This window comes from Camelina sativa, chromosome 9, assembly GCF_030686135.1.
Source record: "Camelina sativa cultivar CO46 ecotype springtype chromosome 9, ASM3068613v1".
Classification (NCBI taxonomy): Eukaryota; Viridiplantae; Streptophyta; class Magnoliopsida; order Brassicales; family Brassicaceae; genus Camelina; species Camelina sativa.
This window is the reverse complement of record NC_141888.1, coordinates 4,952,754-4,969,467: the sequence shown is the minus strand read 5'-3', so window position 1 is coordinate 4,969,467 and position 16,714 is coordinate 4,952,754. Positions and strand designations below refer to the sequence as shown.

General features: G+C 37.8%; 3 protein-coding genes and 1 long non-coding RNA gene across 4 annotated transcripts; all 4 read right to left on the bottom strand.

Annotated features, from left to right (window-relative positions):
* Positions 1–1,222: 1,222 nt before the first annotated feature.
* Positions 1,223–3,559, bottom strand: LOC104715013 (pentatricopeptide repeat-containing protein At3g26782, mitochondrial). Its single transcript, XM_010432471.3, has 2 exons — positions 2,411–3,559; positions 1,223–2,329 (listed from the first exon to the last, which is right to left on the bottom strand). The coding sequence occupies exons 1-2, from the start codon at positions 3,344–3,346 to the stop codon at positions 1,286–1,288; spliced, it is 1,980 nt and encodes a 659-aa protein (XP_010430773.2). The 5' UTR covers positions 3,347–3,559; the 3' UTR covers positions 1,223–1,285.
* LOC104710488 (uncharacterized) lies at positions 3,520–5,889 on the bottom strand. Its single transcript, XM_010427099.3, has 2 exons — positions 5,209–5,889; positions 3,520–4,371 (listed from the first exon to the last, which is right to left on the bottom strand). Exons 1-2 carry the CDS (start codon positions 5,764–5,766, stop codon positions 3,715–3,717), a joined length of 1,215 nt encoding a protein of 404 aa, XP_010425401.2. The 5' UTR covers positions 5,767–5,889; the 3' UTR covers positions 3,520–3,714.
* Positions 5,890–6,264: 375 nt separating this feature from the next.
* On the bottom strand, positions 6,265–7,173 carry LOC147937734 (uncharacterized). Its single transcript, XR_015565341.1, has 2 exons — positions 7,061–7,173; positions 6,265–6,961 (listed from the first exon to the last, which is right to left on the bottom strand). It is a non-coding gene; the product is annotated as an uncharacterized LOC147937734 (long non-coding RNA).
* A 393-nt stretch (positions 7,174–7,566) lies between these two features.
* LOC104710486 (momilactone A synthase) lies at positions 7,567–10,884 on the bottom strand. The gene is made up of 4 exons (XM_010427098.3): positions 10,743–10,884; positions 10,538–10,612; positions 9,662–10,092; positions 7,567–8,041 (listed from the first exon to the last, which is right to left on the bottom strand). The coding sequence occupies exons 1-4, from the start codon at positions 10,772–10,774 to the stop codon at positions 7,665–7,667; spliced, it is 915 nt and encodes a 304-aa protein (XP_010425400.1). The 5' UTR covers positions 10,775–10,884; the 3' UTR covers positions 7,567–7,664.
* Between the last annotated feature and the right edge of the window lie 5,830 nt (positions 10,885–16,714).

The window sequence follows — 16,714 nt, the reverse complement described above, 5'->3', positions numbered from 1 at the left end:
GTTCAGTGTGCACGTTGTTAGCCGAAAGGTATCCGGAGCTTTCAACAAGCACCAGACATCCAATTAAATCTAAAGATCATAATTAATATAGTTTGGTCAGTTACACATATTTAATAGAAAATATACATATAAGACAACTCAAATAATTGTTGTATACCTTTATTTGTAAAAATCATACTGGCAAAGGATCTAATTTACGATTTATATAAAATTTACAAATTTGAAATGATAAAGATGGAAATACATATATTTTGGTTAGTCTTTTATTTTTATTTTATGTAATCGATAGATTAGGATGTAAGTAAGTATTGTTTAAATCAGTAAATTAATATATAGAAAAGATATATATGTTATATATTTACACATATCTATTATTATAAATTCCCCTATAAATTCTCCTATTTATAATATATTCTTATATTTATCTTCCATCTTTTTAAAGAAATATATTGCATATGGATCTTATTATTATTTTATTTTCCTGTTAATGTAATAGATGATAACTATTTTACATAGGTTTCAAGGACCAGATGAATCGATCAATAAATTTGCTTCTAACTAATATCAGGTATTATTTTATATAATCGGAATGATTAACATGTTAAATTATTTATAATCCTTATCATTTCTTTTTCATAATTTGATTACACTTGGATTGCCATATTTGCAGGAAAACAATAATCGTTAATAGCCATGTATATTTTCGGGAATATAAAAACGAAATTGTTTAATTTTTATTTTTAGCTTAATTTTCATTTAGATTATCTAAATAATCATGTTATATGAAAATTGATAAAACACTATATTTAAATATGTCAATTATTACATATTAAATCAGAAAGTAACATATCATGAAGTTAAAAAACAGTTATTATTAAAATCTTATTACCTCTCTAGTATGTTTTATGAGTGTTGGTTTCTTTATTTTTTTTTTTGGTAAACAGAGTGTTGGTTTCTTCTTCTTATTATGCTATGAACACTTAGCACTCAGAGTGCTTTCGCAGACAAGACGAACTACACGAGCTTGGCACAACACATCACCTTGGTTTTTTTTATAATATAGCAAGATGTTGACACCTACGTTGTTATTTTGTCGTATCAACTGGACTGTAGTCCATATCATTCTTTTGTACTTGAGTACCACTTCTTAAGAGCTTATTGGTTAACGGAAACCTAAAAGAATTGCAAAATCGTTGCAGGTGTTTCTGACAGCTAAGAGATGTAAATTCAATGAGAGTTACTCACCTAATTCGAAAATCCAACGGAATTATAATATCTAATCAAATCACCAATAATCTCCACAAGAACAAAACCCATCTTTGAAATGGTGAAACCGTTTCGCATCTCTAACCACAAACTCTCTATCAACAATCTTCGAAATCAACTTGATCACGTTATGACAATCGCTGCAAACTCTCAGATTCTTAACCACACTAACTGTCGAGCCGGGAACAGTGTTCATGATCCCAAACGCAATCGCTAGTTTCTCGCTGTGAACTCTCAGTGTCATCTCTTTCTCTTCCTCATCAACATCATGGCATACAGATGCCGTGTTCGATACGTAACCTGCCTCTAACAGCTTCCTGTTCAGTTCTGCTAAAAACCCGTAAATCTTTTCGTGCTCAGGATGCTCTTCGTCTCCGATCAAGAACACATGAACCTCACCATTCAACTCAAGTAGACTAAAACCAGCCGGTTTCACCAATCCTCGATTCTTCATTATCATCCTCACCCTCTCAACATCTTTCCAACGCCCTGCATCAGCATAGATATGCGAAAGCAACATGTAATAACCACAGTTCGAAGAGTCCAATTCAAATAAACGAGCCACGGATATCTCTGCGAGCTCCACGTTCTTGTGAACTCTACAACCTGCAAGAAGTGAGCTCCATATGATAGAGTCCGGCTTCATCTTCATTGTCTGAATCAAATCATAAGCTTTCTGAAGAAACCCTGCTCTACCTAGAAGATCAACCATACAACCGTAGTGTTCTAAACCCGGTTCCAAGCCGAATCTTCCCTTCATTGCGTTAAACCAGCGCCAGCCTTCGACATGAAGACCCGCATGACTGCAAGCAGCTAATACGGATACAAAAGTAATGTAGTTTGGTCTAACCCCTGAATCGATCATAGCAGGGAATAACTCCAATGCCTTAGCCGCGTGGCCATGCATTCCATATCCAGCAATCATGGCGGTCCAAGACCTAACATTCTTATATTTCATTCGATCAAATACTTTTCTTGCCGTCTCAACTCTCCCGCATTTGCAATACATATCAATTAATGATGTCCCAATTATCACATCATCCTCAAGACCCATCCTTATCACCTGCATATGCACATTATATCTTTACAAATTAGTCACGGTCAATGATACATATTATCTAAAATACATACTGTATTAACTGACCTGATCATGTATACACTTGCCAATACGCAGAGCACCTGAATGTGAAACCGCCAACAAGACAGTAGACAGTGTAATGGAGTTAAAGGTGACAACTTTATCCTCTACCAGTCTACGAAAGACTTCAAATGCCTCATTAGACATCCCACTCTGAGCATACACACCCATGATCGAATTATACGAAACACGATCCTTATCCACAATCTGATCAAAGATATTTCTCGCCACAGCTACACCTCCTTCTCCACCCTTAGCATAAGCATCCAACAGAGTATTACCAACACTCACCCCTCTATCAAACCCTCTTTTTACCACAAAGCTATGAATTGATTCTGTTAAACCCTTAGTAGCAACACGAGAACAAGCCGAGATGACTGAAACCATACCCATAGAATCAAGAAACATTGCATCGTCACCCTCATTTTCTTCGACCAATAGATCCTTGAAAAGAGAAACAGCATCAAGGGCATTACCGTTAAGATCATACCCTCGAATCATCGACGTCCAAGAGACAATATTTCTACTAGGAATTTCGTCGAACACCTTCCGTGCATCTTTCAGTTGACCGCAAGTGGAATACATAACGATCAAAGCCGAAGACACGAAGATGTCTGATTGATACCCGAAGACAAAAGCTTGCTGATGAGTCTGCTTGCCGGAGAAAATATCAAGAAGAGACGAACATGCTTTAATGGTGCAAGGAAAGCTAGAGCGAGTTGGGTAAAGAGAAAGCTTTCGCATTGAGGAAAAAGCACGAAGAGCTTCAGCAGAATCACCGCTACGAGCGAGGTCAGCGATGACAGAGTTCCATGAGAAGACATCTGTTTTGTCAACATATCTGTTGAACAGAGTTGTTAGGTTTTGTCTCTCTGTGTATCTCTCCGTGTGGAGAAGACGAGAGACGGAAGAGAACAGAGCTTTTTTACTCGGAGGCATCATTCATTCTTTTTGTCTCAAATTAGTTACTTTTTTGGCTAATATTATTCTTAAATATCAGACAGAACACAAATGCTTTGTTCTTAATCTTGTACAATAAAAATATATGACAAAAAAAGGTAATTTCATGAAGCTTGCAAATATAAAGAATCAACCAAAACCAAAACAACAACAAAGATCAAAACCAATGAATCCTATTTGTTATCTTTTTTCTTTTTTTTTCTCCTTTCACAAACAAAACATTACAAAGAGGTCGTGGCATTTCTTCGTCATCCGCAAAAACATTTGTTCTTGATCTTCTGCAGATTTGTCGTGTATACATGATATATGTGAATCCTCGTTATCCCAAATAATTTATCGGTAAATAAAAGCTACAACAATCTAAGATGAGCAGTATCGTTCATTCGTTTGACCTGCCACCCGTTTCTCCAAGAATGCTGTAACACTGTCACTGAAGAGTCTTCTACACAGATCTTATGATTCATTACCGGACTGCAACCGAGGATTCCGGTTAGAAGACACTTTATAGGCAAAGAATGCGTGAATACCCCGATGCAATTTGAGATTAGGGAAGAGGAATCACTTAGGTCATTGTGATTGTGATTAACTTCTTCCCTTGGGGATCCATCGTCAGGCTCGTGATTGGTCATTACTTGAAGTCTGCTTTTACCAGATTTCTTCCTTGTAAGACTCGGACGATGTTTGTGAAGCAAGTCCCAGTTGGTTGAGGGAAGTGAAGACGAACCATCACGCTCATGAGTTTCGTTGTGATTCATAGTAGAAGAAAAATCTGACCTGAGCTTCTCGGCAACCCCTGAGACTGTCCCGTTTAGAAACTGAACCATTCGGAACTCTACTTGCCTGAGTGATTCTCCAGATGGGGCCGTGAAATCAGGCTGGCATCGTTCAATCAAACTCAAGGTTTCGGGACTAAAAATCTCTGATTGATTGCAACCTTCCCAATCCCCAAGACTCATCTCGATAATAGCATCTGAGGATTGTACATGCTCCTCTGGAAAACTCATTTCCTGCAAAAACAAAATCCGTCCAATTCAGTAACCACTTTCAAACTCATTTCTTTCACTAGAGAATCCATTGATGTATGAGTCTAAACACTTATCAACTTGAGATATAATATGCTCTTTAGAGTGACCAAGTTATATAAAAGACTAAACAAACAAAGTACCATGCCCACTCACTCAACCTTGAACAACAACACAATAATATGAAACAAACCATCATCAAGAGTAAGAGGCTCAACGCCGAAGCATTAGTAAATATGGTAAACAAAGACAGTGTTGAAGACATCAGTCTTTGTATATAATTAACATTCATAATATCATTTCTATAGTTCCATCTAGTAGTTTCAATGAATCCAGGATTCCGAATTAGTGAAGTTTCTTCAGCATTAGATAACCAATTCTATCAATTTCGTCTCCAATAGATTTTCTTAGATCACAGCTCGAAATTCACACAAAAGAGGCAATATAGTACAGCTACTTTAACACACACCCTTTACATCTTTGTTCAAAGCTTAGATCCAAGACCAAACAAACAAAGAAAGAATCGTGCACCCTCACTTAACGATGAACAAGATAAGCTCACCATTAACCAACACAATAATATGAAACAAACCATCACTAAGAGGCTCAACGCCGAAGCATTGGTAAATATAGTTACTAAACATAGACAGTGTTCTTTGTATATAGTGAACATTCATTGTATCATTTCTATAGTTCAATCTAGTGGGTTCAATGGATTCCTATTAATGAAGTTTTCTACAGCATTAGCTAACCAATTCTATCAATTTCGTTCTCAGATTAAAAGCTTAGATCCAAGAGGAGAGAGACTTAAGAATCATTTACCTGACAAACCGAAACAGCCATGGATCTAGCTCGATCCAAAGGGGAAGAGTAAACAGAACTGAATCGAACACCCTGAGATTTAAAGAAAACAGCAAGAGCCCTAGCTTGGCGTTTACCGTTAGGAGTAAGCGCAGCAACATGACATCTCCCACCAACCAAATCAGGTCTCAAATTGAGATCACACTCACCATGGCTAATGAGATAAACCTCCGTCACGGAACGATCTTCGTCACCAGACGCGATTCGCGAGAAGATAGGCGGCGGGTGCGGGTGAGGGTGCAGCGGAGGGGAGAGGACGTTGTAAGGATCCCAAACTTTAATCGAAGGTCCAAGCCGTGGAGTACCGAGAGATGATAGCTGTGGCGAAAGCGGTGAAGCTGAAGCGTGACATGGTAACATCTCAGGCTCTTGTTCGAGTACTTTTTTCACTAGGAGATTGTCTAATTCTCTTGTGTTTGATGATCTGCCATGATCGTCTTCCTCTTCATCTTCTTCTTCTTCTTCTTCATTGTCAGTTTCCTCTTCTTCTTCAACTAGCGCAGATTGTGAAGAACCCATAGTGCTCTGAGAGATGCAAAAAAAAAAACTTTGCTTTTTTTTGGGTTGTTGTAAGCTTGTGAAGCGATCACATTCACATGGCTGATGGCTCCACCATTTTCAGATCTAGGCAATGAAAGCAGAGTCCTCTCTGTGTAAGCCGGAAGGTTTAAATTCTTGGGCCAGACCCGGCCCGGCCCGTTATAGGATAACACATTTCAAAGTATTATCTCTCTTTTTTTATGTACAGCAGTATTTTAACATCAACTTTTGACAAAAAAAATCATTTTGGAAACAATTAGCAATGTATTGACTTTAATATTAGTTGCCAAAAAAATTAAAATTAATTATAGGTAAGATAAAAAAAAATAAAGAAACCTTTCTACCTCATTCAAATATAAATATATGATTACCTTTCATTTTTGTTTGAATTTATATTTAAATTATCTTCAATTATTCTATAATACATTTAGTTAATAAAAATTGTGATTTTTTTCTTGCACATGATTTAATAAAAAATTTTAAAAACAGACATATATTACTCAATAGATGAATAAAAAAATACGGGTACAATATTTCAATCACCAATTTGGACAATAATTCAGAGTTATACTACAAAAGAGACCAAAATGATAATACAAAATGAGTAGAAAGCTTAATTTATCAGGCATTCAAACTTAAAAAACTTTTATTTGGTTTATTCCGGTTCTATATTTTAAATATTTTTAAAAGTTAAATATTATAAATATTTTAAACTTTTAAAAAGCTAAATATTTATATTTTATAAAAAGTATGAATATTACAAATATTTATATTTTTTAGAAAGTTAAACTTTATAAAATGTTAAAATTATTAATAATATTTAAAACTTTATGAAGTTTCATTCTTTTAATAATATTATAAAAAATTAGAAAACCTTTAAAATATTAATAATATATTTAAATGGCATTTAGAATTTGCTAGCAAAACTCCATATATAGATCAAGGAAGAAGCTCTTTACTTCTCGTTTAAGTCTATCACTCTCCAACTTGCAAATTCTAAATGCCATCATCTTTGACCATAGTTCCATGTCACTAAGATACTAGAAGATGCTTACATATTATTAAGGGATGCCAAACCGTATGTGGATCGACCTTGATGAAGAAGTTAAATAGAGGGAAAGTAGAGCTAACTGGATTGGAGATCAAACCATTTGGTACAAAGAGTTTGAAGTTTCTGCAAAGAGAAGCCACAGAAAAGAAAACTGAAATGAAGACTTTACTGTTTAGGTGATTAACAGGAGATGATTAGAAGCATGTATTGTGAGTGTTTTACCTTGTGAATGACCTCAACATTTTACTTCTTCTGCCTCTTCTTAATTACTATGCATGTGAACGTGAAGTGAAGATCTTTTTGTTGCAAGAGTCGTCTCAAGCTTTTTATATTATAGGAAACAACGACAGAAAAGGTGTGAGAGAAGAAGTTTAGATTATATCTATCGAAATCCCAATTTACTAATTAAGAAAAAGAGTAATTTTATTTTTCTCATTCTTTTACATTCTTTTAATCTTTAAATTCTCATTGCATATCGAGCTATATATATGCATGTTTTTAATGTGATTTGGAAGGAAAAAGTAGATTTTAATTTCTAAAGTTTCACTCAAGTTTACAATGTCTAAAGTAGATTTTAATTTCTAAAGTTTCTAAGGTATGAATACAATTTTATTAATATTTTAGCTAATTATTATGCATCTTACAAACTCAAATATATTACCCTTTATATTTTAGTCTTATAGCTCGCTAGCCAAATTAGGAGGTGGCAGCTTGCCGTTTAAAAGGCATTGGAAGAAAGATAAAGAACTACATTATTACGCTGATAATATACCTTATATCAAATCTTGAATACGAACTTATTTATAGAGTACAAAATAATGATTGATCATGAATCTGAAGGAAATGGAAAACCAGCGATCTTGAAAGCAGTCATGCCACCGTCCACGACCAAGTTATGTCCAGTAACGTATTTACCATCGTCGGATGCCAAATACAAAGCAGCTTTAGCTACGTCAGCTTCTTCACACTCGGCTCCTTTCAACTCTCCCATTCCTTTCACTGTCTCACGTAGCTTCTCCTCCGTCACCTTCGGAAACACTTTCTGAAGGTAACGTAGAGTGAGCGGTGTCGCCACAGCACTCGGCGAGATACAGTTGATACGCACACCGTGTTCGCAGAGCTCGCTAGCCATGGACTTGACGATTCCGGGAATTGTGAACTTTGAGATTGTGTATGAATGTGGTGCCAACCCTCCGGTCACGCCTACATTTTTTTTGGACCATAACTAAAGTCAAACTTTAGCGTTGACCATTGTAATAATGTCATTTATTTATACTATTAAAGCAGAAGTACTCTCTAGAGTAAATATGGACCATGACTTGGTTTTGGTAAGTTTTTCATTAAAAATGATTAGAGAATCACAAAATTTAATCTAATTAACCTATAGTTTCAATTTCTTTAACTGACGAAAATACCCTCGGTCGATCACTTAAAAAATTGCCGGGTCGGGACGCGGATCCTTACATATCCGACTACAGAAGGAAAAAAACCCGCGGATCTGTTTGTACTTCAGAATAATATTTTTCGGATCCAGTATATTATTTCATTCAAGATTAGTTATTTAAGATCCCAAACAGAGTTATTCGTTATAGGCAAACACTCTGATTTCATTTTCTTTTAAGGTATTTAAATGAAAACCATAAATTTTAATTACCAAAAATTCGGATATTTCCTTAATTACCGAGATTGATCTTAACAGATAATCTTTTAAAAGGAATATTTAGTGATTCAGTTAAAATCTTTAAAAACGAATATTCAAGTTACCAAATCTGACTAAATTGCTTGATTTCCGATATTATAATATTTCCTTAACAAAACTATAGTAATTAATTGTGAGTAGTATAGATAGAAAGAACTAAAAACGCAGAAATTATATATATGTAAAGTTGTAAACTAATTTACAGAAAAGTATATTGTATATCCCACATCGACTAAATATTTTGGAATATGGTTCATAATCACTATAATCTGACTAAAATGTTTAGAGTATAAATGAGCAGGAAGCTTGATTTATCAGGTATCCAAATTTAATAGTTTAATTTGGTTCTATATTTGAAAATATTTAAACTTTTAAAAAGTAAACATATTATAATATATTATAATATATTTATGTTTTTTAAAAAAGTTTAAGATATTATAAATATTTAAATTTTTATGGAATGTTTAAATTATTATAAATATTTGAACTCCGTCGAAAGTTTAAAATATTATAATATATTTAAAGTCTATAAAATATTTAAGTAATATTAATATTTTAATTCTTAAAAATTTAAAATACAACATTTTTTTGAGTTAAATCCGTTAAAACATGTGTTTTTATCAAACTATAAATTAAGCCATGGAAGCAGAGTGTGTCTATCCTCTTACAAAACTACTATCTGATATTGTGGAGTGTCTATTCTCTTACAAAACTACGTACTATCTACTATTGTGGTGTGTCTGTTTCCGTGAAAAACTACATTTTACAAACTACTTACTCTATTAGGATTTCTAATTTACTGTATAACCCCAATACAAATAAACACTATATAAATAAAGAAAATAAATCAAAATAAAAAACTATATTACAAAAATACAAATTACAAAAAAAATAACTAACAAAATATATAATCCCGTGCTGTAGCACGGGTATCACCTAGTTTTAATTTAAAGTATGCTCTATGACTGAGATTTAATAAAATTATGCAATTTGTTTAAAAAAACAAAAAAAAACAAAAAAAGAGACTATTTAACCATTTTTGTGTATGATGGACTGACAAAGATCCATAAAATTATGTAATTAGTATTCTAACTAAACTAAAACTTTTTGATTAATGTTAATACCTGCAACGCTTGATGTGCACAAAATGCATCCTGACCTAGCAGGAATCATAAACTTAGCGGCGTGTTTGATGCCAGAGACAACCCCAAAGACGTTAATCCTCATCACTCTCTCGAACTCCATCATATCAAGCTCCGATATGCTAGCCGGAGTCATGGGTCCAACAATCCCAGCGTTGTTGTACATCACGTCTAGCTTCCCATACCGCTCCACCGTCATTTCCACGGCCTCGGCGATATTCCCCTCCACCGTGACATCACACCTCACAAACTCTGCCGCCGAGCCTAGCTCCTTAGCGGCTTTAACCCCGGTTTCCGCATCTAAGTCGGCGATCACAACTCGGGCACCGTGCCGAAGAAACTCGCCGGCCGTGGCTTTACCGAGCCCGCTTGCACCGCCGGTTATGAGGGCTACTTTGCCTTCTAGCTTTTTGCTGCACACAAATTATTACCGCTTGTAACATAGTAATATACAGTACAAATATGTGTAATGTTGTTGACATTTAAAACTTGATTCAAAATCTAATATACATATATGCCAAGTTGTAAATTGAAAAACAAAAGAAAAAAAAACAATAAAACTTTATTTTTATCAACCGCTTGTAAGTTGTAACATAGTTCATTAACTTGCTTATATAACTTATAATCCATATTGAATATTTAACATTTTTTGTTTATCAAAAAAACATATTTAATATTTATATGTGTGAGTTACTGAGTTGTAGATATGTATGATCTACCGAATTGAGTGGACTTACGATCAAGATCAAGATCAATTGATGTAAATGTGAATTTATAAGAATTATATTTTATATATTGATACTATGAGATGGATTCGGTCCGTACAAAATCATGAGAAAGACAGAGGCACAAAATTACCTCGTACAAGTACAACCACCGCCACCACCTGTCGAGTAAGCGGCTGAGGCCGTGGTGGCTGGCCGTTTAAATTTTCTGACGAAAGAAAGAGCAGAAAAAACTAAAATAATCAAGCTGATTTAAAACATTTTTAGTAAAAGAATTTAGTAACTAATAATTAGTAGTTAGTAAATTAGTAATTGAGATATGATGATCTGAAGTTAACCTGACGATGGATCTGATCAGTGTGGCCGCCATGGATGACTACTTTCTTGAAACCCAAAGAGGTTCTAGTCTTGGTTTTGGTTATATCCTGATGATGACACGCTAGTGATTAACAGATCAGCTACAACATTTTAATATTCAATATTTGGAATGGAGTTAATAAAGAACTATATAACGTGGATGCTTCTAGGATAAAACTTAACTTTCAATATAATATATCTACGTATACTACATCACCCATCTTCCAATCGTAACGTTTAGTGTTGATTTAGGTAAAGCCGAGCAGAAGGCATTTGTGTGCTTCTATGATTTTAATCAAAAGTTCATCAGAAAGTTGTTTACGGTCTTTAGAATCGAGTCATTTTGCTTCTTTATAGTTTTACTGTCTTGAATTGTTTTTTCTTTCTTTCTTAACCGCTTCACATTGTTCTCTGAATTGATCTTTTACTTGATATGTAAGGTTGGCAAATTTATTCTAAAATACTAAAATGTCATAATGTAAGGTTGGCAAATTTATTTTTTGTTTTTCTCTTAATTTATATATGTTCATTTTTTGGGAGATAGGGTTTTTATGACACGTCAGCTAGGGTGCGATTCTGAAGGAGATTAGGGTTTTGCCGTCCGCCGCACGCCAACTCTGTTTTGGCGGCCGCCGCCAGTGGTTCTCATGTCGGGGGAGGTTTCCGGTGTAGATTCGGATGCTGTTTCTCAGAAGGAAGTGTCGGGTTCGCAGAAGGAAGTTTCATCTCCAAAATCTTATGCAAATGTTGTCGGTAGTCGTAGTTCTTTGTCAAAATTTGTTTTTGATCTCTCGGTGGTTGATGGGAAGGCTATGATTCCTGTACCGGAGGCCATTCTCAACGATTCAGTACCTTTGTGGGAGGATTTCCTTATAGGACGATTCCCTTCATCAGCTCCTCATGTGGCTAAGATCCATGTCATTGTGAACAAGATCTGGAACTTGGGGGATAAGAACATTAAGATTGACGTCTATAGTGTTAATGACACTACGGTGAAATTTCGTATCCGTAACGTCTCTGCTAGACAGCGAGCGCTGAGACGTGGTATGTGGAACATTTGTGCTCTGCCTATGATTGTTTCTAAATGGACCCCGATTGCGGAGGACGCTCAACCTGAGATCAAGACTATGCCATTGTGGGTTACTATTAAAAATGTTCCCCACTCTATGTTCACCTGGGAAGGACTTAGCTTTCTTGCGAGCCCAGTGGGTGAGCCTAAACGTTTGCATCAGGATACAGAGCTTGTTACAAATTTTGAGGAAGCCAAAGTTTTTGTGGAGGTTGATCTGATGCAAGAGATTCCCAAAACCTACTTTTTCTCGATCCGAGGGGAAGAGGTGTGTGTTAAATATGAATATCCATGGTTGCCACATCACTGTGGTTTCTGCAGTCGGTGGGGGCACTCAGACGATGGTTGCTTGGCGAAGTTAGCCAAGGTTGACGCACAATCTACCTTGCCGCCAGTGAGCTCACCTGTTGCCACTGTTCCACTCATAACTACTACTAAGACTGTTTCGCCGGTTTTGCGCATTGGTAATTCCGTTTCTGGGTCAGAGATTGTCAGTGAGGGGCTTCCTGTTGCGGGTGAGGCAAAGGAGCATGTAGGAGTGGCTCCTGCACTGGGACAATAGGAACCAACCACTGAGGAACAATGGACTGAGGTTACGCATTCTGGAGAGAAAAGTTCAAAAAATGTCAATAAGCAATTGGTTTATGGACAGGTCAACATTGCGTCTCCAACTCGTTTTGATGCTTTACGGGGTGCTGAAGAGGGGGAGTTTCTGCCCGATACTGATCGTGTAGAGGTTGAACGGTTTGCTCTCCCACAGGTTTCAGAGACTGGGAAGCAGACAGTTTTAGCGACAGTCAGGAAGCCTTTGGCCTCTAAGGATCCGGTTGCTACCCGAGTGCAGCAGCCTCGAAACTCCAAGAATGCTCATAAGTTTCTTTCTGCATCTCAAAAAGCTACGGGTGTAAGCTCTAGCAGTAACTTAAAAAAGGCCCCCTCTACTAAACCTTAATGTCTGGTTTTTTCTGGAATATTCGAGGTTTGAATAAGTCAAGTAAGCAGGATGTAATTCGTGAATGGGTTCGGAAAAATAACTTTGCTTTTGGTTGTATTTTAGAAACTAAGGTTCAAGAGGTGAATGTAAGTAGAGTTCTGGTGCGAACCTTTGGGGATTGGAGTTTGGTCTCCAACTATGAATTTAGTAGATTGGGGAGAGTTTGGGTTCTTTGTAGCCGACAAACAAAGCTGCAGGTGGTCTTCAAAAGTGGACAGATGATAACTTGCTCTGTTAAGCTTGGGGGAGGCATGGAGGAGTTTTGGTGTTCGTTTATTTATGCTCACAATACTGCAGAGGAGAGAAAAGAGCTCTGGCGTGATATACAGGCTCAACATGATCTTTCCTCATTTCAAGATAAGCCTTGGATTTTGGTGGGTGACTTCAATGAGACTCTGGATATTGAGGAACATTCAAACTCCTTAGTCATGCCGAGGGTAACTTCAGGGATGCGTGATTTCCAAGAAACACAGAGGCATTGTTCTCTTGTGGATTTGTGAGTGACAGGCCCCTTGTTTACGTGGTGTAATAATCAGGAACATGATCTTATATGTAAAAAGCTGGATCGGGTATTGCAGAATGTGGATTGGGATCGTTGTTTCCCCCGCTCTTACTATGTGATGGAGGCAGGAGGTGTTTCTGATCATCTCCGGGGTAAAATCTATCTAGATGCTGGGCTTCAGAGGAGAAAGGGCACTTTTAAGTATACCAATTTGATTGCTCTTCAACCAGAGTTCTTGCCTACTGTAGCGGACCACTGGACCACTGTTCCACCCCTGTACCACTCTACATCTGCTCTCTTCCGTTTGAGCAAAACTTTGAAGCTATTAAAGCCGCGGATGCGTGAGCTAAGTCGTAACAAACTCTCTGATATCTCTCGTCGGGCCGCTGCGGCGTATGATGACCTTTGTGCTAAGCAACTTGCTGTTCATGCCCATCCTACTTCTCAAGACATCGCGGAGGAGGCCTCTGCTCACACTAGGTGGGAGCGTGTAGCGGGGTTGGAGGAGAGATTTTTGAAGCAGAGATCAAAATTGCACTGGTTGAATGTGGGTGACAAGAACAATAAGGTTTTTTATAATGCAATCAAGGAAAGGCACTCTCTGAATTTTATTCATGAGGTTACTGATCCAAGTGGACGTTGCCTTACTGCTGTGGAAGAGATTAAAGCTGAGGGGGTGAGGTTTTTCTCGCATCTCCTCACTCACTGCCCGCCGGACTACATTGGTATCTCTACTGCAGATTTGCAAGAGCTTTTACCTTATCGATGCACCACATCTCAGCAACAGGATCTATTGTTAGCAGTTTCGGCAACAGAGGTGAAACAGGTTCTTTTTTCGATGCTTTCCAATAAATCCCCAGGGCCTGATGGTTATACAGTTGAGTTCTTTAAGGGTGCTTGGTCTGTTCTCGGTGCTGATCTTACCAAAGCTATCCAATCCTTTTTCCAGTTTGGCTTCTTACCTAAGGGGGTGAATTCAACGATCCTTGCTCTCATTCCCAAAACAACAACTGCTAAGGAAATGAAGGACTATCGTCCGATATCATGCTGCAACGTTCTGTATAAGATCATTTCTAAGCTTTTGGCAAATCGTCTCAAAACGATCCTTCCGGACTTCATTGCTCCAAATCAGTCAGCGTTTATTAAGGACAGGCTATTGATGGAGAATCTCCTGCTAGCTACAGAACTGGTAAAAGACTACCATAAGGAGAATATCTCATCTCGCTGTGCAATGAAGATAGACATCTCCAAGGCTTTTGATTCAGTGCAGTGGCCTTTTCTCATAAATGTGCTCACGGCATTGAACCTTCCTTCTCAGTTCATCCATTGGATTGAGCTTTGTGTCTCTACTGCCTTCTTCTCTGTTCAGGTTAATGGGGAGCTTGCTGGTTTCTTTAAGAGTGAAAAAGGTCTCCGTCAGGGTTGCTCCCTCTCGCCATATTTGTTTGTAATTTGCATGAATGTTTTATCTGCTATGCTGGATAGAGCTGTTGGGGCTCGACAATTTGGTTTCCATCCTAGATGTAAAGGAATGCACCTTACTCACCTCTGTTTTGCTGATGATATAATGGTTTTCTCGGATGGTCGGGCTTCGTCTATTGCGGGTATTCTCCAAGTTTTTAAGGATTTTGCAGCATACTCTGGTTTGGGTCTCAGTGTGGAGAAATCTACGTTGTTCCTTGCGGGTGTTACTGGTCGGTCTCGTGAAATGATACTAGCTCAGTTCCCATTTGTTGTTGGCTCCCTCCCTGTTCGTTATTTGGGTCTCCCCCTCCTTACAAAGCGGATGACGATCAATGATTGCCTTCCTCTTCTTGAACGGATTCGTTCTCGTATTGGCTCCTGGAAGCATCGTCCCTTGTCCTTCGCTGGGAGGTTGCAGCTACTGAGTTCGGTCATTGCCAATTTAACAAATTTTTGGGTTTCTGCTTTCCGTCTCCCTAGCGCTTGCGTTAAAGAGATTGAGCGTATCTGTGCAGCCTTCCTTTGGTCAGGTCCTGATCTTAATGCGTCAAAAAATAAACTGGCTTGGAAGGACGTGTGTTTGCCTAAAAGTGAAGGTGGTCTTGGGCTTAAATCGCTGGTGGAGGTAAACAAAGTGTGCTGTTTTAAGCTGATCTGGCGTCTGGTCTCGGCTTCTACATCACTCTAGGTTGATTGGGTTAAGAGGGAGTTGTTGCGCTCTGCTTCTTTTTGGTCGGTTAAGGAAACCACTACTAAGGGATCCTGGATGTGGCAAAAGATTTTATAAGAATGGAGGTTGGAAATGGTCTTACTACTTTGTTCTGGTATGATCACTGGTCTCCTATGGGTTGTCTTTCTGATCTTGTGGGTGACGGTGGTTTCATTGCCCTTGGTATCCCTTCAAATGCTCTGGTGTCGACGGTCTTATGTTCTCACACAAGCCGTCACCATCGTTTACCTCTCCTAAATCAGATTGAGATGGAAATTTCACAGGTCAGGAACCATGGCACAACTCACAGAGATACGGCACTGTGGAGGAATTCAGCACACCAGTTCAAGCCTCTGTTTTCTACCTCTGAAACGTGGCTGCAGATTCGTTGCCCGGGTCAAGTAGTAAATTGGTTTAGGGGAGTTTGGTTCCCTTTCTCTATCCCAAAACATTCTTTTATGGTTTGGCTTGCTGCTCGGAATAGATTAGCCACAGGAGATCGTATGGCATCCTGGAACAGTGGTGTTGACTCAGCCTGTTTCTTCTGTCACGCTCCTCCAGAAACGCTGAATCATCTTTTCTTCAGTTGTCCTTTCTCCTCTCGGGTTTGGCAGGTGCTATCTCGAAAGCTGATGCCCCGTAACTCCTCCTCCTCATTCGCTCAAATATTGGTTCTGCTCTCGGGTCAAGCTGTCACCGGTACCACTCGCTTTCTCCTGCGACTTGTTTTTCAGGCTTCTGTTCACACTATCTGGTTGGAGCGCAACAGGCGCAGGCACGGCGACCCTCCCTCTACTTCGGACCAGCTTATCCGGTTCCTTGACCGCCTGGTTCGTAAGAAACTCCTCGCGCTGCAGCTACATACTTCCAAGTGGGGTGATGGTCTGCAGTTATGGTTGGCCACTCGCCACTAATCTTTGTTTAAACTTTTCTCAGTCTCTTTTCAATCTCTTTTGAGTTATCTGATTCTCTCGACAAAAGGACGCATTTATTGTAAAGAGGACTTTTTTTTTTGTTTGAATATATTTTCACATTCATTCAAAAAAAAAAAAGATGTGTTACACAATCATTTTAGACTAACACATCTTATTGTGTAATTATCATTTTAAAAGAAAAGAAAATGCGTAATTATCATTTTAAAAGAAAAGAAAATGCATCACTTTCACAATTACACAAACATTATCTCTATACTAGTGAAATGTCAAAACTCCAGAG